This window comes from Sus scrofa, chromosome 18, assembly GCF_054392235.1.
Source record: "Sus scrofa isolate SSC_HxYL_T2T_F1_AM1 chromosome 18, Sscrofa_HxYL_maternal_Yorkshire_Landrace_v2.0, whole genome shotgun sequence".
NCBI classification, from domain to species: Eukaryota; Metazoa; Chordata; class Mammalia; order Artiodactyla; family Suidae; genus Sus; species Sus scrofa.
In genome coordinates, this window is record NC_139400.1 from 14,155,553 (window position 1) to 14,181,501 (window position 25,949).

At 43.2% G+C, this 25,949-nt stretch overlaps 1 protein-coding gene and 1 long non-coding RNA gene across 13 annotated transcripts in view; one reads left to right on the forward strand and one right to left on the reverse strand.

The window, feature by feature from the left end:
* Positions 1–25,949, forward strand: part of KMT2C (lysine methyltransferase 2C) — a 286,602-nt gene that overhangs the window by 223,001 nt on the left and 37,652 nt on the right. For 10 of the 12 annotated variants that reach the window (XM_021079123.2, XM_085005082.1, XM_085005084.1 and 7 more), the window contains 14 exons: positions 1,973–2,153; positions 6,734–6,838; positions 7,187–7,234; positions 8,436–8,570; positions 8,750–8,782; positions 8,885–8,992; positions 13,230–13,362; positions 13,558–13,772; positions 15,838–15,911; positions 17,036–17,218; positions 17,729–19,612; positions 20,353–20,642; positions 21,940–23,765; positions 25,443–25,554. In XM_021079123.2, coding sequence (XP_020934782.2) covers positions 1,973–2,153; positions 6,734–6,838; positions 7,187–7,234; positions 8,436–8,570; positions 8,750–8,782; positions 8,885–8,992; positions 13,230–13,362; positions 13,558–13,772; positions 15,838–15,911; positions 17,036–17,218; positions 17,729–19,612; positions 20,353–20,642; positions 21,940–23,765; positions 25,443–25,554 — 5,327 coding nt within the window. The remainder of the gene's footprint in view (positions 1–1,972; positions 2,154–6,733; positions 6,839–7,186; positions 7,235–8,435; positions 8,571–8,749; positions 8,783–8,884; positions 8,993–13,229; positions 13,363–13,557; positions 13,773–15,837; positions 15,912–17,035; positions 17,219–17,728; positions 19,613–20,352; positions 20,643–21,939; positions 23,766–25,442; positions 25,555–25,949) is intronic. The other 2 variants (XM_021079130.2, XM_085005088.1) reach the window with 1 other exon arrangement.
* Positions 7,449–25,949, reverse strand: part of LOC146394879 (uncharacterized) — a 61,805-nt gene continuing 43,304 nt past the window's right edge. Inside the window, exon 2 of the long non-coding RNA XR_014833559.1 lies at positions 7,449–11,939. This is a non-coding gene — a long non-coding RNA (uncharacterized LOC146394879). The remainder of the gene's footprint in view (positions 11,940–25,949) is intronic.

Here is a 25,949-nt window from a genome sequence, read left to right on the forward strand (position 1 = left end):
TTTCAGTTTCTTTTTCAGAGTGAAACAACTTGTTCACTTAAAAAAAAAAGAAAATTTCAAATCAGATTTCCAGCTCCTTCGCCAGACTTCACATACCTTCTCCTCTGCTCCCTTTCAGAAGTCAACAGTTTGGTGTTTTTTCCTTCTGGAACTTTAAAATAATTTATCTTTTCATAGTCTTAATAGTCTTGGTTTGTATTGTATTGAAAGCAACCACTCACCTTGCTTTATTTTTTTTAATTTAATTTTTTTGTTTGTTTTTGTTGTTTTTTTGCCTTTTCTAGGGCCACTCCCGCGGCATTTAGAGGTTCCCAGGCTAGGAGTCGAATCGGAGCTGTAGCCGCCGGCCTACGCCAGAGCCACAGCAACGCGGGATCTGAGCTGCGTCTGCAACCTATACACCACAGCTCACGGCAACGCCAGATCCTTAACCCACTGAGCAAGGCCAGGGATCAAACCCGCAACCTCATGGTTCCTAGTTGGATTCGTTAACCACTGCGCCATGACGGGAACTCCAGAACTTGCTTTCTTTTAATACTGTAGTTTAGAGCTTTTCTTTGACAGGATAGTTGTCCATCCTTTTTAAAAAATTCACGCATTGGAGTTCCTGTTGTGGCGCAATGGAAATGAATCCTACTAGTATCTATGAGGATGTGGGGGTTTGATCCCTGACCTTGCTCAGTGGGTCGGGGATCCAGTGTTGCCGTGAGCTGTGGTGTAGGTTGCATATGTGGCTTGGATCCCACATTGCTGTGGCTGTGGCATAGGCCCCTAGCTTGGGAACTTCCATATGTTGAGGGTGCAGCCCTATAAAGCAAAAAATAAAATAAAAATAAAATTAATGCATTATTTTATAGTATCACTGTCTATATTTAGTCACATGCTTTTTGACATTGAGGTTGTTTTCACTTTTTAGTATTATAAAATATTGCTGCAGTTAAACCTTTTTTTTGTATGTAGCTTCGGCAAGAGTGTGTTGCATGTTGGTAGTTACCCTCTACCAAGGATCCCCTTTGCAGACAGACTGCATTATAGAAATTAGATTAGAACAGAGCCTCTTGGTTGAAGGAAGGGAAGCTTCCATTGGTTCCTTTATTGATCCTTGAGAAGTTTGGGAGCGATGGTAGAGCTGTAAGGAGCCCAGCTTGCAAGAGTGGGCTCTGCAGTAGAGAAATTGTATTGAAATGGAGAAGAGTTAACACGAATGAAGGAATAAAAAGCCAGTGTCTTTAATAGCAGGAGACTTTGTACACATAGCATGGTTAAAATGACCCAGGCTCTTCTTTCAGATGTATAGTGTGTGATGTCTTTATTATGGTTGTATGATTCAGTATGAGATGACTAAAATCTACCTGAAATGTATAAATATTTAAGCTGTAGATCAAACCCTCGAGCTATCCTCTGCAAAGAATCAATAAATTTTAATAATACTCATGACACTTTAGTTTTTCTTACAATATGAATTTAGGTCTCATAGTGTTGTAAATTTATCAATTTTAAAATTTAGTTTTCGTCTAATCTGGGATTATTGAATCATTATATGGCAGTTGCTTGAAATAACATGTGACAGAATTGTGTGGTTTTATTTGCATAATTTTGTTTCCAGTAAAACTTAAAAAAAATAAAATCTTACTTGTAAAATAAGGGAATCAAGGAATTCTCTTGTGGTGAAGGAAGAATCCAGCATTGCTGCAGCTGTGGCTCCGGTTGCTGCTGTGGCATGGGTTCCGTCCTTGGCCTGGGAACTTCCTCATGCCATGGACATAGCTATAAATAAATTAATTAATTAATGAAGTGGACTCTATATAAAGGAATTGACAGGATATTTCTATATTGTTCATGTATTTATTTTCTATATTGTTAAATAATGAACTTTCATGTAATATTTACCTTCTTATCAAAATGATTTCAAAATATTATAATTTTAGAATTTATAACTAAGTCAATCATTTTCACATGTGCTTATCTTTAGGAAGCTTTCTTTGGAAAAGATCTTCTAGATACAAGTAGACAAAACAAGCTAAGTTTAGATAATCTATCAGAAGATGCAGCTCAGCTTTCATATAAAACAAACATGAACACAAATTTCTTGGACCCTTCCTTAGATCCACTACTCAGCTCGTCCTCAACGCCAGCGAAACCTGGAACTCATGGTATGTGGAATAAATCACAAATGTTTTCTGTATCACATGACATTCATCTTCCTTGGAATCAAACCTTTGAAATGCTTTAGCTTGGCCTCATCTGCATTAAAAATAACTGTATTGAAGTATAACTTGTATTGCGTAGATAGAACTATTTTAAGTGGACCAGGTCTATAATGTTTGACAAATAAATTTATCTATGTAACTACCACCAAATCAACTCTTGTGAGTTGCAAAGGAAAATACTTGGTTTACAGTTTGCTGAGGACAATACCAGGGAGTGTAATTAGGCCATAATTGGTGAGTTGTAAATATAGCAACCTTCAACTGAGGTAAGGTAGAGTTTTCGTTAATTACACAGCCCCAAGAAATTCACAAGAGGAAAAAAGAGTGCTGTGGTTGGGAGCTGGCTGATCACTTGTTAATAACGTGAAATCGGATGCCTGAGATCAGTCTCTCACCACGGACACTTTGGGCCAGATAAACTTTTGTTGGAGGAGGGAGGCCGTCGGGTGTGTCGTACAGTATTAGGCAGCATCTCTGTCCTCACGATGTCGCTGTGATCAAAAATGTCTCTAGATAAGCCAGATGTCCCCTGCAGAATTGTCCCCGTCTGAGAACCCCTGCCCTAGATAGAGTCAATATGAGGACCACCTAGAATCAGAGACAGGTATGAGAATTTAACATTTATTAAGTAACGTGAGCATCAGCCAGGCTCATTGTGTTTAACTAGTTCAGTGTCACAGTTTTCCCCCCACTTCTGTATTCTTATCTGACTGTCAGTTATAAATTTACTGTTATTCTGATAAGCTTCCTTTTTTTTTTTTTTGTCCTTTGTCTTTTGTCTTTTGTCTTTGTTGTTGTTGTTGTTGTTGTTATTGTTGCTATTTCTTGGGCCGCTCCCGCGGCATATGGAGGTTCCCAGGCTAGGGGTTGAATCGGAGCTGTAGCCACCGGCCTACGCCAGAGCCACAGCAACGCAGGATCCGAGCTGCGTCTGCAACCTACACCACAGCTCACGGCAACGCCGGATCGTTAACCCCCTGAGCAAGGCCAGGGATCGAACCCGCAACCTCATGGTTCCTAGTCGGATTCGTTAACCACTGCGCCACGACGGGAACTCCTAAGCTTCCTTTTTTATCCATTGAATTACATTTGTTACTCAATTTTATAAACTCAATTTGGAAAATAAGATTGACAGCCTTCCATTGAAAGATGACTTGATGTATTGAGTAGTTGCAGCTTCATTAACTTGATTGGGTATTATCCTGGGTTGAAATATAGACTTTTATTTTTGATGTTAACTTCTTTAAATAATTAGAAGCCGTCTTATCCTCCGGTTATGGGTACGCATTCCCCAGTCTTCCTCACTGTTAGCAGCAGTGAGGACATTAATTGAGACAAAGGCCATGCTCCTTGCTTAATGTCAGCAGATCATTTTACTTTAGTTCTGTGGTTTTAAGTACTTACCTGCCCTCATCCATGTCATTATGTTGTTTATAGGAGTTCCCATTGTGGCTCAGCGGGTTGGGAATCCAGTTTAGTCTCTTTAAGGATGTGAGTTTGATCCCTGATGTCTCTCAGTGGGTTAAGGATCCAGCAGCGTTGGTACAAGCTGTGGCGTAGGTTGCAGATAGATGTGACTCGGATCTGGTGTTGGTGTGGCTGTAAGGTAGGCCTCAGCTGCAGCTCTGACTGGACCGACCCCTTAGAACTTCCGTATGCCTCTAGTGTGGCCGTAAAAAACAAACGAACCAATAAATAAAATAATGTGTGTAATGAGAGACTTGTTGGTCCTTCAGAAGATGTCTTCCCTTGAGGGGTATCTCAGAAGAATTTTGACTACTCATGTAAAGACCTACATAGATGTTAATGGCACTTGAGTGTTTATAAGGGACGAGAACTAAAGTTGGACAGAAGACCTGTTGTGATACATGCTATTTTTATTCCTCTTTTATTTGAAATTGTTTTTTCCACAAAACTGCTGAAGAAAGGTTTAATGATAAAGCCAAAACGTAGAGGACTAGAGTAACATGCATCTCAAAACCTAGGTTGAAGGGAATGTTCGGTGCACTTGAACCACTGTTTTGCCTTTATAAGGGGGAAGTTAAAAGGAATAGCTTCCTCTTTAAAAATATTTAATGCAGTGTCGTCCATTACATTAGTTTTAATAATTTGTCGATAAAATGCAGAATCTCTTTAGGTTGGGATCTTTTAAAACGTCGTCTTTTAAAAAATCTTGATTGTAATTTGTTTAGTAGAATTCCTTTTGTTTAAAACAAACAAGCATGTAAACCCTTGATGGCCTCTGAAAGAATTATCCAATTTTTTTTTTTTTGGTCTTTTGTCTTTTTAGAGCTGCACCCACAGCATATGGAGGTTCCCAGGCTAGGGGTCTAATCAGAGCTGTAGCCGCCGGCCTACACCACAGCCACAGCAATGCCGGATCCGAGCCATGTCTGCAACTATACCACGGCTCACAGCAGCGCCAGATCCTTAACTCACTGAGCAAGGCCAGAGATCGAACCTGCAACCTCATGGTTCCTAGTCAGATTAATTTCTGCTGCGCCACGATGGGAACTCCCAGAATTTTTTTTTCTTTCAAGTGTACTGTTTACAGAATACATTCTTGAAATAATTTTATCTTTTTAAGACTTTACAAATAATTGGGCATACAAACTTTAGTTTTCACTTTGAAAAATTCTAATGTTTTTATGTATGTATGAATTCTTTTTTTTTTTTTTTTTTCTTTTTGCCTTTTCTAGGGCCACTTCCGCAGCATATGGAGGTTCCCAGGCTAGGGGTCGAATCTGAGCTGTAGCCACCAGCCTATGCCAGAGCCACAGCAATGCCAGATCTGAGCCACGTCTGTGACCTACACCACAGCTCATGGCAATGCCGGATCCTTAACCCACTGAGCAAGGCCAGGGATCGAACCCGCAACCTCATGGTTCCTAGTCGGATTCGTTAACCACTTCGCCATGACGGGAACTCCATGTATGAATTCTTTTTGAGAAGCATATGTTTAATGGGAGGAGAATGTTTATGTTTCACAGAAACATTTGCTCTGAGATCTAGAGTATTTTATGTCTTCCTCTCCCCTTCTTTTTTTTTTTTTTTTCCTTAAGTAAAAATGCAGTCAACATGGATGAAAAAAATTCACAGGTTTGGTAACTTCAGTGACAACAGGTAGCCTACATCCTCTCCTCCTTGATTAGGGCAGAAACCCATCGAGTCCTCCTTGATGCCTCCCTAGCTCACCTTCCGAATCTCATACATCCGCAGGTTTGTCTCTGCCTTCCGATGATATCCCAGAGCCAACCCCTTCGCCCAGCTCTCCCTGCCCCTCCCCTGGACCCTGGCGGTCCTGCTGTCGGACCCCCCTCCACCCTTCCACCAACTTCCCATTGTACAGCGGGCCCTTGAACGACAGAGGTTTGAACTTGGAGGGCTCCCTTACACGGGTTTTTTTTTTTTTCACTAATACCCACACCTGTCTGGAATTTCTGGTTGGTTAAATCTGCAGACATGGAAAAGAGGCCAGGGAGGGTCAACGTTATATTCAGAGTTTTGACTGCGTGGAGGGTCGTCGCCCCTTCCCCCATGTTGTTCAAAGGTCACCTGTACTTTATACTTGAGAATAAAGATCAGTCTTCACTTTGACCTTTGAAACTACACGTAATCTTGCTTGGCTGCGTTTTTAGTGTTTCTCCCCATCTTTCCCTTTATTACTACCGCCGCTTGTCATGACACCTCTCGCTCCTCCAGTCGTCGTACCTGCCTCCCCTCTGCCTGGGGTGCTCTTTCCATCTGAGCACGTGTGCTCCCCCAGCTCATTGAGACTGATGCCTCGTCACCACTACCGCTTTCTCTAATGCAGTATCTCCACATCTGATTCTCAGTCCTTTTCCGCTCGTTGCTTGTCTTTACAGCACTTATACTCAGGTCGTTTCTTTACTGTCGGGCTCCCTCTAGAGAAGTGAGCTCTGGAGGGCATGCGCTTGGTTGTGGTCACTTCTGCGTTCCCGGTGGCCGGACCAGTGCCTGTTACCATAATCCATAGTCATGATTCCGTGGGTACTCAGATAGCTTCTCGAATAAATAAGTGAATTAATCCGTGTTAGGAGTAGAGCTGGAAGTAGGCATTTAACGAGATGGTATCCAGTTTGTACTTTACAAGGAACTCCTCCACAGTAGGTTTGTCTTTGATATTTATCTTCTGCTGTTATTTTCTAGGTGTCATTTTAGAGATGCCACTGTCTTAATGACGTTGTTGCCTTGTTTCTTAGAGCATTCTGTTTCACTTTTATTGCCAGGGTGTTTTAGTTTTAAGTTTTATTTTATTGTTAATATATAATAGTCACAAAATAGAAACAGTCTTAATTTTAAATGTTTTGGTATTGAAAATGTTGGAATGCCTTTTCTATGAAATATTACTTTAGAAGTAATAGTCTTAAATTTTATAATTCTGCCACTTAGCTCAGCATCTGTGCTACTCTAGATATTTAGTAAATGGCTGAATGAGTGAGTTTCGGCATTTAATTTCTTGGAAAATATTGACATTTTAAAGAAGTACTTGCTCTCCTTAGGTACTGCTGATGACGCCTTAGCCGACATTTCCGAAGTCTTAAACACAGATGATGACATTCTTGGAATAATTTCAGATGACCTGGCGAAATCAGTTGATCATTCAGGTATATGTGAATACCCATCTGCCCAGTGTCTGCTTTAGGATGTGAGTGAGAGGTATATGTGTGTGAAACAAGTTTAGTCTTTTCTCTGAAGCTGAAAATAAACCTTATTTTTTCTTCTTTCTTTTTTCCTTGGCGTTGTCAAAGAACTCGTTTTATTTGCTCTGCCTTGGCTTTTCTGCTTTAAGAGGGGAGATAGCCAGTTAGTTCATTTATGTTGTCTTTCTAAGTGCATCAGATGTAAGGCCTGTTGCCTTAGTGTCCTGCTGCACCTGTCTCTTCTTTTGTTTGCATTGTCCCCCACTTCCTGCTCCTGGTAATCACCCCTTTTATTTGGTTTGGGTCTTGTAGGTCTTGATTTATGCACTTTCCAGGTTGAGAGCTCACCTTGTCCATTTGGTAAGAAACTGAGCAATGGATGACGGCTGACTAGAAGTAGTCTTTTTTTTTTTTTTTTTTTTTTTAAATAGTGAATTCAGCTGAAACAACCTGTAGGTGCATGTGTATTTGTTATAGTGCTAATGTGTCACTAATCCGACTTCGCTTTTCCCTTTGTGTGTGCAGCCAAAGCATGGACACCTGCACTGTGCTTTGGATGACTCTCTCAGTAGTGTTCTTTTTTCTTTTTTCTTTTTTTTTCAAGTGAATGGTTTTATTCTTGTTAATATCGCCTAAATATTATAGAGTTAGTTCCTAATATAAGATCAGATACGAGCAGATGAAATTTTACTTTCTGACAGTAATAATATTGAGAAGGCATGATAAGGTAGATGATAAACCACTTATAAATGTGACTTGCTTAAAAACCAATTTATATGAGATAAAATATGTTATAAACATAATCTGTTTCTTGTTTTTGACTTATTTTGCATTTCAGAAATACAACCTGTAGTTCAAATTACTTGCAAAAGGTTAATTTTTACTAAGCATGAAGAATTTTAGAGCTTTTTTAAAAAATGTGTGTGAAACTTAATTGTTTCACAGACTGCATATATAGTTGAACTATATATTTGACACCACTGTTTTCCAAATGAAAGCAATTGTTTGTATATTTAACATGGTATATTGATTCTTAATGATATGGTGCTTTTTGTGTGGAAGTTAGCAGTTAAGAACCAGATGTGCTCTTTTGTGCCTGAGGAAATGTTCTTGCTTTGATTAAAATATAACTTTAGGCGGCACCTAAATTTACAGATACGTTGTGCCTGATTTTTACTGATTAATACTGCAGGTTGGTATAAGAATCCAGATCAGGAGTTTCCGCTGTGGTGCAAGGGGATTGTCGGCGTCTTGGGAGCACTGGGACGCAGGTGTGATCCCCAGCCCAGCTCAGAGCGTTAAGGATCTGGCATTGCCTCAGCTGTAGTGTAGGTTGCAACTGCAGCTCAGATCTGATTCCTGGCCTGGAAACTCTGTGTGCCATGGGGTGGCCAAAAAAGAAAAAGAAAAAAAAAAAAAATCCAGATTAATTCAGAATGACAGGCTTTTCATTGCCTGTGTCAGTCCTGTTGCTGGGTGTCAGTGCAGGTAACTCACGCCGTGCATTTTGCGCGAGGTACGCGCACTCACTCTTCTCCCTGTGCATGTCTTGCTCCTCCAGCTGGAATAGACATTGGGCCTGATGCTCATGACCCTTCTCTGCCTCAGCCAAGTGTCAATCAGAGTTCACGACCCTTGAGTGAAGAGCAGCTTGACGGCATCCTCAGTCCTGAGCTAGACAAAATGGTCACAGATGGTAAACTATTTGCCCTACATCTAGGCTTTCTAAAAGACATGAGTAAATATGATTTTCAAAGATTTCTGCATGCTTATTTACAATTTAATTTCCATTGATAATTTTATGTCAAATGCTCTTTGGCATCAGGGCATCGAAATGGTAGTTGTTAATATTTCCACTTCTTTATTTTATCCTAGGAGCAATTCTTGGAAAGTTATATAAAATTCCAGGTACCTGTGTTCTGTTTTTTTACTTGATGAAAAGGGCATTTCCTGTATTCTTCGGCTCTTGCAGTCTTTTAACCTCACGGTCGCTGTAATTGTGTCTCTCAGAGCTTGGAGGAAAGGACGTGGAGGACCTGTTTACGGCGGTGCTCAGCCCCGCAGCCGCGCAGCCTCCCCCTGCCCCGGCGCCACAGCTGCTGCCCATGCACAGTCAGGGTATGTCACCTCTAGAAAAGTGTCGTAAGTATGGCTGTGCAGCGTGCGCCTGCAGCCCTGTCCCTTCGTGACGGCACGCCCACGGAAAAGTACTCATCTCTGCATTTGCCTCAGCGGCACACCGACTTCGCTGGCGGTCTCGCGAAGTCAGTGGTTTGCTTTATGACCAGCATTCTTCTGCTCGCATTCTCGGCAGCCCCTGCCTTCTTCACCACTCCCACCAGGCCTAGTCCCAGCTCACTTTCACTTAGGCCTTCCCGAAAAATTGTTTTGGAAAACTGCTCCCCCCTCACCTGGCTGCCTTGGCCTGGTGGATCCGGTCTCAGTTTCACTGTCGTCTTGTGTGACAAGCAGGGCACCCCCTCCATACCTACCCCTGTGCTTTCCATTTGTAGCGTGAGGTACAAATGTAAATACCTGTTTGGGTGATGGTGGTTTTCCCTCTACATTGTGAGCCCCTTGAAGGTGGGGTCCCTTCTGTCTTCAGCACTGTACACTGTGCCACGGACTATGGCCCCAGTATATCTTTGAAAGTAAATCCAGGACCTTTCCACCCCTGACTGTGAAGTTCCTCATTCTAGGGAGATTGGCCTGTTTTTCGATTGATCCATTTTCTTCTGCTCACTGTAACTCGTTGCAAAATAAGCTTAAAGCGTTCCTTTCTCCCCTTCTGGAGAGCTGCAGCATGACTTGGCTAGAGTCACAACTTGTGGGAGTAGATGAGGAGGTAGTGCTGCAGGTATGGGACTTGTCTACAGAAAGGCGTCTGGAGTGGCCCTGTGGTGGGGTGTATGCTTGGTAATCTGAGTGTGGGGTCATTTCTCTGTATCCTGTTGTCACTGCTTCATGACTGTGTATTGACTAATGGTACTTTTACAAGCTCATACACTGTTGTATGAATGCTAAAGTGTGCAGATAATTTATCTTCCCTACCAATTTTTGTGTATACATGCCAAGTTCTATAATGTACATAGTTAAAATATTTTAATTTCTACCAATTTAGCCTGTAAACACCATTTTACCTTGATTTTTGCCAGACTAAACATGTGACTTACATTTGGATAAAAGAGAATCACCATAAGTGCCTCTTGCTTAAATTGTCCCCTTAACACTTCCTTAATGATGAAGAACTCGTCCCAACATGAAAGAAAAGCTCTTTCTGTGTTTTCTGAAACTGAAAGCATGTATTTTGGAAATCATGTCCATTAAAGATAAATGCCCTTAAAAAAGACTTCACAGTCATTCTTTCAGTCATTTCACGGTGCAGTCTCCTTTTTAAGGAAGGTTTCGAGGATTTTGTGCGGGGAGGCAGTGTTTAAGGAGGCGAAAACAGGGGGTGCACCTGGGGCTAGGTTTTGTTTAGGCAGCTATGCAAACCAGGCGTTGGCAGTTGGCCTTTTTTTCTCCAGGTTTCTGAGAGCCATTGAAAATCTCACACCAGTGAAATGACCTGATGGATGATACATTTTGGCAGAGCAGCTCTGATGTCAAAATCAGAAATGAATCTGAGACAAGCTGTACTAATGAGTTTATTGCAACTGGAACTGAGTTAAGAATCTGAGTCCCTGTATATATACCTGCAGTGCTAAGGGAGAGGAGGTGTTGCATTTGAGAGACAGAGATGTTAGAACAAGCAGGATTGTGCTACCCAGTGGGTGTAAGGCGTGAGGAGAGAGCGGTGAAACGAGTTAGACGCTATATGAGCCAGGCTTGCCTGGAGGCTAACCATTGTGTTGTAAACTAGAAATAGGGAGCAAGGAAGTGTGTGTCTGTGTGTGCGTTGGGGAGGGTGGGTAGTGGAGATGTAATGAATTTAGTTTTAGGCCATTTTTAGTTTGTCAGAAAGGGGGTGTATACATTGTTCTGACTTCCTGGCGGTGGTTGAAGCACGCAGCTGAAAATGTAGGAATTATCTGTGTATCGGTAGTTACCGAAGTTGTCAGAAGAATGAGATTTGAGAGAACGTACTGCCAGGAGAGTGCACAATCTTGAAGAGCTCTTAATTAAATGTAATGAGTTACATGCTTAACTTACTTAAATAAGGTGTGCATTGGATGCTCCTTTTTTGTCCCCTTTCTAAGGGTTAGGTGAAATTAAAAAAAAAAAAAGACGGAGATGAAGATCCTGCATGAGAGTTAGAGGATCTTAGCAATGATGATTAGACAGTGGTAAAGTTAGGAAGGATGAGTTCTTGAATGATGTGGTTTCATTGGATGGTAACGGTTGTGATTTTCAGTGGAATAACTTAACAGAGTTGAGTGGGGAGGAAGGACCGGTGGCAGAGCGGGATGTGTTGACAGTTCTACAGAAGGTCAAAAAGCAGAAAGGGGAAATTTCTACAAGCTGGAGACAGTAACTTGAAATCACTTTAGGTGAAAGTTACATGAAGTGACTTTTCAGTTCTCACTATGATTCATGCCGTGAAGAAGATACTAGGAGTTCCTGTTGTGGCTCAGTGGTTAACAAACCCTACTAGTATCCATGAGGACTCAGGTTCGATCCCTGGCCTCTCTCAGTGGGTTGAAGGATCCAGCGTTGCCATGAGCTGTGGTGTAGGTTGCAGACGCGGCTCAGATCTGGCGTTGCTGTGGCCTAGGCCAGCCGCTACAGCTCCGGTTTGACCCCCTAGCCTGAAAACCTCCATATGCCATGGGTGTGGCCCTAAAAAGACCAAAAAAGAAAAAAAAAATGATACTAGTGTGACCAGGTTGAGTAAACATGGTAGACTTGAGAAGGGGGAAGACAAGACCAGCTTCTAATGAAAATAATCATAAAGGGAGGATGTTTTACATTTACTTATGTGTACTTGAGTAAGTTATTTAGTTTCTCTGAGTCTTTTTGCGTAAATGGAGCTACATGTAATAACCCATTTCATAGGGTTGTCGTGAGGACCGTAGAAGCTTTTAGAACAGTTCCAGGCACGTAGTAAAGTGCTAATAAGTCATAGCTCTTCCTCTGATGTAAGGTTTCAACATGGTTGCATTGCAGTTCCAGTACTTAGTACTGATAGAGCGCTACGAGATACAAATCCAGCTAGTATCCTTGAGGACGAGGGTTCGATCTCTGGCCTCAGTGGGTTAAGGGTCTGGTGTTGCCGTGAGCTGTGGTGTAGGTCGCAGATGCAGCTCAGATTTGACATTGCTGTGGCTGTGGTATAGGCTGACAACTACAGCTGCAATTTGACTCTTAGCCTGGGAACCTCCATATGTCATGGGTATGGCGGGTATGCCCTAAAAAGACAAAAGAAAAAGTTGTAGACGGGTTTTCATTTTGGTATAAGGAACATCTGTTTGTACATTTTTGAGTGGAGAAGAGAAGGAATATTTGATAACTTATTAGCATTTGTTGAGATTCACCCCCCCTTTTTTTTTCTTTTCTTTTCTTTTTTTTTTTTTTTTTTTTTGCTTTTTAGGGCCACACCTGCAGTTGCAGCATATGGAAGTTCCAGGCTAGGGGTCGAATCTGAGCTACAGCCGCCAGCCTACACTGCAGCAACTCAGGATCCAAGCCATGTCTACAGCTATACTGCAGCTCAACGCAAGGCCAGGGGTTGAACCCAAATCCTCATAGATCCTCGTCAGAGTCATTAACCTCTGAGCCATGAAGGGAAGGCGCTTTCTTTTTTAGAGTTCACATGTACTGCATCCCAGCACTGTGCTGAAAACGGTGCAGGCAGTGTGCCAGTTACATTACAGAATACCCTCATCTTACAGAAATAGTGCTTGATTCTGCTTCCAGCACGTAGCAGAATTAAGATTCAAGCCCAGGGCTGTTGGTCTCCAAGACATCTATCATGATAAAGTAAATAGAATTACAGAGACCATACTTTACAGTTTTGAAATCGGCTCCTCTGTAGGCAATACTTTAAATCCTACTTTTAAATAGTATTTAAATAAACACCTTTTATTAAATAGTGATAAATAGGAGTTCCCCTTGTGGTGCCGCAGAAATGAATCCAACTAGGAACCATGAGGTTTCGGGTTCGATCCCTGGCCTCGCTCAGTGGGTTAAGGATCCAGCATTGCTCTGAGCTGTGGTGTAGGTTGGCATCTGTAGCTCTGATTTGACCCCTAGCCTGGGAACCTGCATATGCCATAGGTATGGTCCTAAAAAGCCAAGAAAAAAAAGGGGGGGGGGGTAAATAGTAATTACTATTCAATAGTTTTAATTTGGAAATATTTTGCTGCTTTTATTTTTTAATAATTTGCAAACTGAAGTAATGCTTTCTTCTTCTAAGATGTTTTTTCACGGATACCACTCATGAATGGCCTTATTGCACCCGGTCCTCACCTCCCACATAACTCTCTGCCTGCTGGAAGCGGATTGGGAACCTTCCCTTCTGTCGCACCATCTCCCTACGCTGATGCCAGGTATCTGGAAGCCTTTGCTTTCTGCAGAAACTTGATACATATTAATTACTCTAAGTGATGTGTGTGCACAGTGTTAGTGTGTGTGCTGCGCCCTCTGGGATCTTTGCTAACAATTGTCAAACATCAGCTGTTTGTGGTAAGAGCTTTAATGAAACTGCTTGACCATAGTACTTAGAAAGTTACTTGATTTGCCAGGGATAAAAATCCAGCCTTTAATCCAATGGCAAGTGATCCTAACGGCTCTTGGACATCCTCGGCGCCCACCATGGAAGGAGAAAATGATACAATGTCAAACGCCCAGAGGAGCACACTCAAGTGGGAGAAGGAGGAGGCCCTGGGCGAAATGGCAACGGTGGCCCCCGTGCTCTACACTAATGTTAATTTCCCCAACCTCAAGGAGGAGTTCCCCGGTGAGTCACAGGCCTTCTCTGCTTCCGTGTCTCCAGCTTTCCCGTGTGTGTGTGTGTGTGTGTGTGTGTGTGTGTGTGTGTGTGTAAGGAAAGGCCGTTTTTGTCTTCGTTCTGCTCCAGCAGAGAGTCCTGTGTCATCACTAATGTTTATTAGCTCATGAGCCTGCACAATGTCAAGATATCTGGAAACATCCTGCATTTTCTTAGTTCTGAGCTTTCTACCCAAAGTTAATTTTAATTAATGAAATCATTCCCTCTCCTTGCAGTCTTTTTGAACATGTGAACGTCAGTGTCGTGTTATATGTGTAATTCTCCAAAAAAATTCCTAGAATAGAAGCTTAACACTTAATCAGAAGCATGAAGTTGGGTTAAATCAGACTCAGTTCTAAGTATCGTTCACATCAGACCTAACGCAGTGCGATTTCCCCTTCTCCCCATCTGTCCAGTCCGTTCGAAAAAAAGCTGCTGGTACAGTGGTACTGTTTGACAATTCCGATTAACCAGAGGATGAAACAGTTGGATTAATGAAATGTCGCTTACAGAATATTTGTAAGCAAATGCTGATTTAACATCTTGAGTTCGTGTTGCAAGACAAACCGGGATTCGAAAAGGTCATTTAAACTCTGTCTTGCAGTAGTTTTCCAGCTGTCAACACATGGCTCTTTGGAATTGTTGCGAGGGTACCTAGAAGTGGGTTTTCATGTGGATGACCCCTGTCTTTTAGATGCTCTTTGGCTTTGACTCCCTTGTGGTACTTTATTCGCTGTGCACAGAAATAGCAGTAGAAATGAGTGGTTTAAGGGGGGGTTGTCTGTTAAAGAAATGTACACATTCTTCCAGTATTTTTTTTAAACTGCACTTTTATCTTCTATTTAGAGATGAGCATATTTGATTCTATTAAGTCACTTAGTATCAGGGTAAATTGTCTTTTGAGTGGAGCTGTAGTTGTTTGGTTGGGTTTTGTGTTTTGTCTATTGTCTTTTTAGGGCTGTACCCGCAGCATATGGAGGTTCTCAGGCTAGGGGTTGAATCGGAGCTACAGCTGCTAGCCTACACCACAGCCACAGCAACGGGGGATCCGAGCCACGTCTGTGACCACAGCTCACGGCAACGCTGGATCCTTAATCCATTGAGAGAGATTGAACCTGCATCCTCATGGGTCCTAGTGGGGTTCATTAACCACTGAGCCACGATGGAAACTCCTGTGGTTTTTTTGTTTGTTTGTTTTGTGTTTTAAGTAATTTTCCTTAATAAGTTTACCTGTATGATTCTAAAACCTCATGAAATACTATGTTAGGGCTCCTGATCTGTCAACTGATTTCCATTTTCACTGGCTTTTTTTGAAGATTGATTTCTTTTCTTTTTTTCTTTTAATATGGACAGAATCATGTCTGCATTTATTCCTAATTATTGATCTCACCCATACTTCATTTTATACACTGTCCCGACACTGAACTTCATAGAAATGGCTTGAAATCATTACTTTTCTTTGTCTTTGTCATGCACAAATGGTGATGAGATGCTTACATTTAATAATGAGTATTTACTTCCTTTTGATCAAATAGATTTCTCTCGAGTACAGGTGTTTTCCAAAACTTTTAGCTATGGTTCTGGTAGCATCTTACATGGTTGAGGGAGTTTACTACATTTGGCTTAACTCTTTCTTGGCTGCTTAGACTTCTGACTTAAAAACTTGCTAGCTCTGCATGTGAGAGTGTTAGTGAGGCAGCACTCCATTCAGAAAATATTTATTGGAGTTCTTTTGTGGCTCAGTGGGTTAAGGGTCCAGCGTTGTTACTGCTGCGGCTCCGGTAGTTGCTGTGGCACAGGTTTGATCCCTGGCCCGGAACTTATGCATGCCAAAGAAGGAAGGGAGGGAGGAAGAAAATACTGGTTTGGCCTACTGTGTGCTAGGACTTGATACTCTGTGAAGAACTGAATACAGGACCGTTCATTTAGAAAAATGAGGGCAGAATAAGTTTAAATAATAGCAGCTCGTCCGCCTTCTTAAGTCACGTCATTGTCGTTGCTCTATAAATACACATGCTCCGTTCTTCTGTTGCAGACTGGACTACGCGAGTGAAGCAGATCGCCAAGTTGTGGAGAAAAGCAAGCTCGCAGGAAAGAGCACCATACGTGGTATTACAAACAATCAAACAAAAACCTCCCGTATATCATGTCTTTAAATGTAATACCTGAACCTTACTTTTACTGTCTTAAGTTAAAAGAAGGATTTCTCTTTGCAAAAAACATGTGAATACTTGTACAGCTACTAAGTAGTTTTGTTTTGTAGTGATTCCCTACCTGATGAGGGAACATTTTTATAACCAGTATATTGAAGATTAAAATCGCTTATTAGCAGCCTGGTCAATACATTCCACTTTAAAATTGTTGTAGCTCTGAGAAAGAGGACTAAATTTTGAAGCTTCATTAAGTTGCCTCAGTTCGTTCCACCATAAGCTCTTTCTGTATTAGGTTTAGTTGTAAATCTTTATCTTAAACGACACATATCTTAGACACCTTGTAGAAATTTTGAAACATGAACTTTGCCGGGAATTACGAGGGTATTTTATAAGATTGACAAGTCAGATGGTGAATTGTTTTCTCCCAAATATCCAAATTAAGATTAAGATTGTCAGCTAGATCCACCTGCTTGCTTTCATTTTAAAGCGTATTAAATCTACATTATTGTGAAAAAACAGTTATTTTCTGCTTGGATCTTCAGCACACGTATTGTCAGTAATAATGACTGCTGGATAAAGCAAAAATTCCGGCAGGGGGTGAGGGAAACGTGTTAATGATGGTTTTTTTCATTTTACCTTGACTGGCAAAGGTAATGGCAGGATATTTTTCATGTTTCTCAGTGATTTTCTTTAATGTTAGGCTTCAGATTTTGGATTTTAGATTTGTAGGATTGATTTGATATTTTCCTTCTCTCTCATTTGAGAGAGATTTTAATTTTAACATTTTTGAAGGGTTTGTTAAGAAAATGACACCAAAGTTCTCTAGCCTGGATCAGATAGATAGCTGGAAACCCATCCTCATGAAGCACTCCTCAGAAAGGGGAGACGGTGGGGAGGCTGCTGTGGCCCTCACACACGGGGCTGTGGGCTCTCAAGGATAAGCTCTCCGCTATTTTCAGCTGTTTAACCTGACTTCTTTTTGCTTTCATTTGATAAAGTTAAGCAGATTTATTTAATTTTCATTTTTTAAAATATGTTAGTCTATACTGGGAGGTAATTTTCTTTTCCTTTTTTTCAAAGCAAAAAGCCAGAGATAACAGAGCTGCTTTACGAATTAATAAAGTACAGATGTCAAATGATTCCATGAAGAGGCAGCAGCAGCAAGACAGCATCGATCCCAGCTCGCGTATTGATTCAGATCTTTTCAAAGATCCACTAAAGCAAAGAGAATCGGAACATGAACAGGAATGGAAATTCAGACAGGTATGTATGTTGTTTTTCTAAGAGTTTGCTCTGGCGGGGGTGCACCTGCAGCTTGCGGAAGTTCCTAGGCCAGGCATGGAACTCGCACCACAGTGGCAGCCTGTGCCACAGCTGCAGCAACGCCAGATCCTTAGCCTGCTGCGTCACAACAGAACTTCCAAGAGTTTGCTCGTTAAAATTGGACCTTGACTATTTACAAAAAGAACTGTTTATGTCATTGTTTCAGATATAGTTCTTGTTAGAATATAAACTTTGACTCAAAGTAGACTTTCCTTTTTCAGTAAAATATATAAGTTGATTTGGGGAAATTTCTAATCAATACTATGAACAGTATCCTGCCCTAGACATCAGGTACACTCTGCTGAGTAATAGTCTCTCCTCTTCAGGAATTTACAGTCTAATATGAGAGCAACTGGAAGCGGATAATATCAAACAAATACATTTTCTGCTGCCCCCAGCAGCTATATTCTTTCCTGACCATATTAACCTATTTCTTTCCTGTTTCCTCAGCAAATGCGTCAGAAGAGTAAGCAGCAGGCCAAAATTGAAGCCACTCAGAAACTGGAGCAGGTGAAGAATGAGCAGCAGCAGCAGCAGCAACAGCAGCAGCAGCAGTTTGGCCCTCAGCCTCTCCTGGGTCAGTCTGGCTCGGACACACCGAGCAGTGGGATACAGAGCCCCTTGACCCCCCAGCCTGGCAATGGAAGTATATCTCCTGCACAGTCATTCCATAAAGACCTGTTTACAAAGCAGCCGCCCAGCACCCCTGCCTCTGCATCATCAGATGATGTGTTTGTAAAGCCGCAAGCCCCCCCTCCTCCCCCCGCGCCATCCCGGGTTTCCATCCCAGAGAGTCTGTCCCAGTCCCAGACTTCTCAGCCACCTTCCCCACAGGTGTTCTCACCTGGATCTTCTAACCCCCGGCCACCATCTCCAGTGGACCCTTATGCGAAAATGGTTGGTACCCCAAGACCACCTCCTGGGGGCCATGGCTTTTCCAGAAGAAATTCCGCGTTGGTGGAAACCTCTGCACCTTTATCATCAGTGTCTCGGCCCATGAGCGAGACGCCAGCGAGTCGGCCATCCCCAGTCAGAGATGTGTGCTCTTCCTCCGCAGCAAACAGTGACCCCTATGCAAAGCCTCCAGACACGCCTCGGCCTGTGATGGCAGATCCGTTTCCCAAGCCCTTGGGCCTACCCCGGTCTCCTATAGTTTCTGAACAAACTGCAAAAGGCCCTCTTGCAGCTGGAGCCAATGACCACTTCACTAAACCATCTCCCAGGGCAGATGCATTTCAAAGACAAAGGATACCTGACCCCTATGGGCGACCCTTGTTGACACCTGCACCTCTTGATAGTGGTTCTGGACCTTTTAAAACTCCCATGCAGCCCCCTCCATCCTCCCAGGATCCTTATGGATCAGTGTCACAGGCACCAAGGCGATTGCCTATGGACCCTTATGAAAGGCCTGCTTTGACGCCACGACCTGTAGATAACTTTTCTCACAACCAGTCAGGTGATCCGTATAGCCAGCCTCCCCTAACCCCACATCCGGCAATGAATGAATCTTTCACCCATCCTTCAAGGGCTTTCCCCCAGCCTGGAACCATGTCAAGGCTCGCATCTCAGGATCCGTACTCCCAACCTCCAGGAACTCCACGTCCTGTTGTTAATTCTTACTCCCAACCCTCAGGAACATCTCGATCCAACCCAGACCCTTACTCTCAACCTCCTGGAACTCCCCGGCCCGCCGCCATTGATCCGTATAGTCAGCAGCCACCAACCCCAAGGCCGCCTGCACAAGCAGACTTGTTGGTTCCACCTGCAGCGAACCAGAGGCATTCGGATCCATATGCTCATCCTCCTGGAACACCAAGACCTGGAATTTCTGTTCCTTACTCTCAACCACCAGCAACACCAAGGCCAAGGGTTTCAGAGGGTTTTACTAGGTCTTCAGTGACAAGACCAGTCCTCATGCCAAATCAGGACCCTTTCCTGCAGGCAGCACAGAATCGAGGACAAGCTTTACCTGGCCCCTTGGTACGGCCCCCTGATGCGTGTTCCCAAGCAGCTAGGCCACCCGGACCTGGCCTTTCAGACGCGTTCAGCCGTGTTTCCCCATCTGCTCCCCGTGATCCCTATGAGCAGCCGCCCATGACTCCAAGATCTCAGTCTGACTCTCTGGGACCGAGTCAGGTCACTCACGATGTTGCTGATCAGCCGCGGCCTGGATCAGAGGGGGCCTTGGGTGCACCTTCCAACTCTCCAGTGAATTCTCAAGGCCACCAGTTCCCTGCTGTCTCCCAACTCCCTGGACCTGCACCGACCTCGGGAGTCACCGATACACAGAATACTGTAAATATGTCTCAAGCTGATACCGAGAAATTGAGACAGGTAAACAGGTTGTATGTTCTCAGATGTTCTAAATATATTATTTGAGAAAGCTGTCCATTTTATCAAATTGAATAATTTATATACAGATGCTAAAGTTTATCTTTTCTGTAGAATTTGTCATACTTTAGAGAAGAAAGATGAAATTGGTAAAATTAACACCAGTGAATTGGACTTTCTTTTTGTTTGTTTTTTGGGGTTTTTTTTTGTTTTTGCTTTTCAGGACCACACTTGGAGCATATGGAAGGTCTCGGGCTAGGGGTCAAATCAGAGCTACAGCTGACAGCCTACACCACAGCCTCAGCAACACCGGATCCAAGCCATGTCTGCGACCTGCATCACAGCTCATGGCAACGCCAGATCCCTGACCTACTGAGTGAGGCCAGGGATTGAACCTGCATCTTCATAGATAATAGTCAGATTTGTTTCCTCTGAACCAATGGCAGGAACTCCGTGTCGTTGATAAAGGCCTTTCTTTATCTGATTTCAGTCTTCATGTGTTTGTAGGGGAGTTCTTAGATAGGAAAGCTGCAGGTTTGTGACAGTTGTGCGGCAAGAAAAAGGACCCAACTCATTTATTTTTTTTGTAAGCTATCGAATAGTTAGGTGTTAACTAGTATTCTCTCAAATGTTGAAATTCTAAGATATTTTAACGATTACCACAGTCAAATATGGGAAGCATTGAGACTTAAAAAACTATTAGTTCTCAGAAATCCCAGTGATTTTTGTTTCTTTCCGTTCAGCGACAGAAGTTACGTGAAATCATCCTCCACCAGCAGCAGAAGAAGATGGCAGGTCGGCAGGAGAAGGCCTCCCAGGATCCAGGAGCAGCGCCTCCCCCGGCCCCCCTGCAGCACTGGCAGCCGGAGAGCATCGGGCCCGCTTTCACTAGGCCTCCGCCCCCCTATCCCGGGAGCATCAGGTCACCCGTTGTTGCTCCTCTGGGACCGAGATACACAGTTTTCCCCAAAGACCCCCGTGGACCCTATCCTCCTGATGTTACTGGAGTGGGAATGAGGCCTCAGGGATTTAGGTAAAGCCTTCAGCTTCACGCCAGATTTAAACGTCTAATAGAAAAAGGGAGGAGACGATGGAGATTACATTTTTTTAAAAAGATTGACGTATGTTTTACAATGACAGCAGAGTGATTCACACACATGTGTACATACGTTATTTTCCACTCACGAGAGGACGTGGATTTTTTTTTTTTTTGCCCTCCAAGGACCCTAAAGACTGCCTTTGTTGTGACGGGTTGCCTGTACCAGCCTGACATTACAGCCAGGACGTAGTTTACCCTTCGCCGGCTCTCTGAAATGTAATGCCACATTCAGTCAGAGCCTCCCTTGATGAGATGAGTGAGAATTATCCTTTCCTTGGAGTTTTTATTTTCATTTAAATTGTAAATGTTTGTAATTTCCACATTCAACGGATGTTTTCGTTTAGGAACTTTTCGTGATAAGATGAGGTGGTGAAATTAGTGGTTTTTCCTTGAAGCGGCGGGTAGAACCATCACAGCCACATGTGGGCCTGAGTTATAGTAAGGAGGTGATTCCTTAACACAGGCTTTCGTGTTATCATGTATATTTTTTAGTCTAATATCTACCTCCGTGTTATAGTCTTACCCTTGTTTTTCTTTTTTCTTTCTCCTTATTTAGACTTTATGCCTCTTTTGCTTTATTTCATATTTATTTGTAAATTGCCTTTGGTTCTTTTAGAATGAGGTACAATATAAGTAAAAGTATTGGTATAATTTATTCATTTACTAAATCATTACAGATAATGCCTGTCCTTGTTCATCTCATTACCCCTCGTCCTCTTTGCTTTCAAGCAAATGGTTTACTATGTCCACTTACCATGCCTTTGTTTTCTCATGTGCCAAGGCCTGTAGGTCTCTCTGCATACGTGATTAGACCTCCTGCCTTCATTCAGGCGTCCTCCCCACGTCAGCCTCCCCATATCAGAGTCTCCCTAAATAGAGAAAGAAGAAATGGCCTCTAATGCAACTCCAGCAGTATCCTGCTGATTTCCAAACAGTTGACTCCATCTGCTTGTTGGCTTTCCTTTTCTTTGTCTACATTATCTGTTAGATCACACGTCTTTATTGCTTGGGTATGGCATTTATTATAGGGTACTTAGCAAAGATTTATTTGCATGTAGATGCTTTATAAGTGCTTTCTAATGGTGATAATTTTGGTTTTGCTAAGTCATTCTATCTGGCAACCTTAGTTTTGTATTTGAGTTTCATCTCAGATGTTTGCTTTTTATCAAACTAACTCTAAATTCAGCATAATACTTACTATTAACTATGTGCTTTTTTCGTCTTCTTTCAGATTTGGATTTCCAGGAGGAAGTCATGGTCGCTTGTCAAGTCAGGAACGCTTCCTTATGCCTCCTCAGCAAATACAGGGGTCTGGAGTTCCTCCCCAGCTGAGAAGGTCAATGTCTGTCGATATGACTAGGCCTCTAAATAACTCACAGATGAATAACCCAGTTGGACTTCCTCAGCATTTTCCACCACAGAGCCTGCCAGTTCAGCAGCATAACATACTGGGCCAAGCATTTATCGAGTTGAGGCACAGGGCCCCCGATGGAAGGCCACGGATGCCCTTCACCGCCTCTCCAGGCAACATGATAGAGGCACCTTCCCATCCGAGACATGGGAGCTTCGTTCCCCGACCAGACTTCCCAGGCCCAAGACACACAGACCCAATGAGACGGCCTTCCCAAGCTCTCCCTCATCAGCTGCCTGTGCATCCCAATTTGGAACAAGTGCCACCAGCTCCGCAAGAGCAAAGCCATCCCGTCCACTCGTCTTCTGTGCTCATGAGGTCTCTGAGTCATCCCTTGGGAGGTGAATTTCCGGAGGCCCCTCTGTCAGCGTCTGCACCAGCTGAAGCGGCGCCTGATAATTTGCAGATAACCGCCCAGTCTTCCGACGGTCTCGAGGAAAAGCTGGACTCTGATGACCCCTCAGTTAAAGAACTGGATGTTAAAGACCTCGAGGGGGTTGAAGTCAAAGACTTGGATGATGAAGACCTTGAAAATTTAAATCTAGATACAGAGGATGGCAAGGGCGATGAATTAGATACCTTAGGTAATTTGGAAACTAACGATCCTAACCTGGACGACCTCTTAAAGTCTGGAGAATTTGACATCATTGCGTACACAGATCCGGAACTGGACTTGGGAGATAAGAAAAGCATGTTTAACGAGGAACTCGACCTCAGTGTTCCAATCGATGATAAGTTAGATAGTCAGTGTGTATCTCTTGAACCCCCCAAAAAGGAGCAAGAAGACAAAACTGTGGTTCCTTCCGATAAGCCTTCTCCTTGGAAAAAATCCACTGTCACCAGTGAGATAAAAACGGAAGTACTGTCTCCAAATTCTAAAGGGGAAACCAACTGTGAAAGTGAGAAAAGTGAAGCGTGTAGAGACCACGTGGACGCCCCCTGCCCCGGGGCCTCTGCTCACACAGCCACAAATGATGGGGAGAAAGCTTCCTTGCAGTCTTGTGATACGGAGCTCCTTGAGAAGAGGGCCGACGGAGACACCGCTGGCTCCAACACAGCTGGTGGTCATGGGCCTGCTCACTTGCCTGCCGAAGATGTGATAAACCCTTGCGGGATAACGGGATCGACTCCAGTTCTCTCAAGTTTACTCGCTAATGAGAAATCTGATAACTCAGACACGAGGCCGTTGGGGTCTCCACCTCCAGCTCTGCCGGCCTCACCATCCAGTCATGTGTCAAGTTTGCCTCCTCCCCTCATGACACCACCTGGTCATGGTCTGGATAACACCATGAATTCCAGTGTGACGGCGGTCCCTAGATTAAACCACACTTTCCCTCCGGGTATGCAGGTAAACCCGGGATTCCTCCAGGGCCAGTCACCAGTAAACCACGCTTTTGGAACAGGAAAACCTACAAATCAGACTGTCCCTCTGACAAGTCAGTCTGGTACCGGCGGCATGTCGGGACCCCAGCAGCTAATGATTCCTCAGACGTTAGCCCAGCAGAATAGAGAGAGGCCCCTCCTTCTGGAGGAGCAGCCTCTCCTTCTGCAGGATCTTCTGGACCAGGAGCGGCAGGAACAACAGCAGCAGAGACAGATGCAAGCCATGATCCGTCAGCGGTCGGAACCATTCTTCCCCAACATCGGTAGGAATTCCTTTGTGTTTCAAAAATACTGTGTGCATGCTGCTTTCCACCCAATTTTCAGTGTGAAAATTCCCTGTGGACTAGAGCACCGAGGGCCTATTTCTGTTACTCCTTCAGTTTTGAAATGAAAGTAATTAAGAGTTTTTTAGGATTCCTCCCAGGTAAATCAAGAGATTGAAAAGTCTGAGTTTCAGACCTTCTCAATTTTTTATGATATTGTTTATCATAAAATATATTTTTATAGTATTTAATAGAAACACATCTTTTTTAGTTTTTTCCCTTCTTTATTACCAGGTATTTTCAGAGTCATTGAAAGATGAATTTAAAGAAATTTGTTAGAAATAATCTTCTTCTTACCTTATTATGTACAGTGAATGCCTGGCAATTTTTTTGGTCACACAAAGCTCTTTAACTTTTTTCCAGTAGCTTGGGGACAGTCCCACAAAACAGAACTACAGTAGAAATACCTGAGTGCCTTTACGAGAAAGAATCAGCAGTTAAAGAACACGTGTCTAAGGAATGATTTCTTCTAAACAATAAAATTGACCTTCTGGGGGTTCCCATCGTGGCGCAGTGGTTAACGAATCCAACTAGGAACCATGAGGTTGTGGGTTCGATCCCTGGCCTTGTTCAGTGGGTTAAGGATCCGGCTTTGCCGTGAGCTGTGGTGTCAGTCGCAGATGCGGCTCAGGTCCCACATTGCTGTGGCTGTGGTGTAGGCTTGGCGGCTGCGTCTCCAATTAGACCCCTAGCTTGGGAACCTCCACATGCCGTGGTGTGGCCCTGGAGAAGGCAAAAAGACAAAAAAAAAAAAAAAAAAAAAATGACCGTCTGTCCTACATACATTACCAATTCCATCATATTGGTCTCATTTCCTTTTTATTTATGCAGAGAGGTTTTTTTCTCAGTAGCCTATCCTTATTGTAAGAAATTCATACATTTTTCTCTTAAAGAGTGATAACTAATTTAGTGGAACTCCTTCGTATTGCAGAAATAACTGCAGATTCTCATTCATGATATAATATTACTAAATAAGCAATTCTACTTAATATTGTGAAATTTGGGGTGAAAGGAATTGCATTGCTTCAGATCAGTGCTGTAATCTCCCTTATGTTTGACAAGCACCTTGTTTTGATTCTTGCAAAACTAAGGTGTTCATGGATCACTTAGGATGAAATTCAGGATACGATTCTTGTCATTTCATAATTCCTTACCTGGAATAGAGAGACCGACAATAGCTATTATTATGTAATAAGGAACAAGGAGTTCCCATTGTGCTCAGTGGGTTAAGGACTCAATGTTGTCGCTGAAGATTCAGGTTCAATCCCTGTCCTCACTCAGTGGGTTAAGGATCTGGCATTGCCGCAGCTGTGGCAGTAGGTCACAGACACAGCTCAGATCCAGTGTTGCCGTTGTCATGGCTGTGGTGTAGGTCCTAGCTGCTGCTCTGATTTGACCCCAGCCCTGAAACCTCCATATGCCACAGCTGCAGCCGTGAAAGTAGTGGTAATAGCAGGAGTGGCAGCAGCAGCAGAAGCAGCAGCAATAGTAGTAGTCATTGTTGTAGTCATGCATAGGGAGTGTAGGTTACATGTTTGGGATAGTTCTGTTACCTCTTAGTGTCATTTGAACCAACTGCTATGAAATAAGTAACTTTAAAATGTATTTCTTCTTTAGATTTTGATGCAATTACAGATCCTATAATGAAAGCCAAAATGGTGGCTCTTAAAGGCATAAATAAAGTAATGGCACAAAACAATATGGGCATGCCGCCGATGGTTATGAACAGGTAGGTGAAGACGTCTCTCCTTCTTCCTGTGCGTCAAGAAGTGTGTGAAACTGGGAGTTCCCGTCGTGGCGCAGTGGTTAACAAATCCGACTAGGAACCATGAGGTTGCGGGTTCGGTCCCTGCCCTTGCTCAGTGGGTTAACGATCCGGCGTTGCCGTGAGCTGTGGTGTAGGTTGCAGACGCGGCTCGGATCCCGCGTTGCTGAGACTCTGGCGTAGGCTGGTGGCTGCAACTCCGATTCAACCCCTAGCCTGGGAACCTCCATATGCCGCGGGAGCGGCCCAAGAAATAGCAACAACAACAACAAAAAGACAAAAGACAAAAAAAAAAAAAAAAAAAAAAAAAAAGAAGTGTGTGAAACTGGAGTTCCTGTTGTGGCACAGCAGGTTAAGAA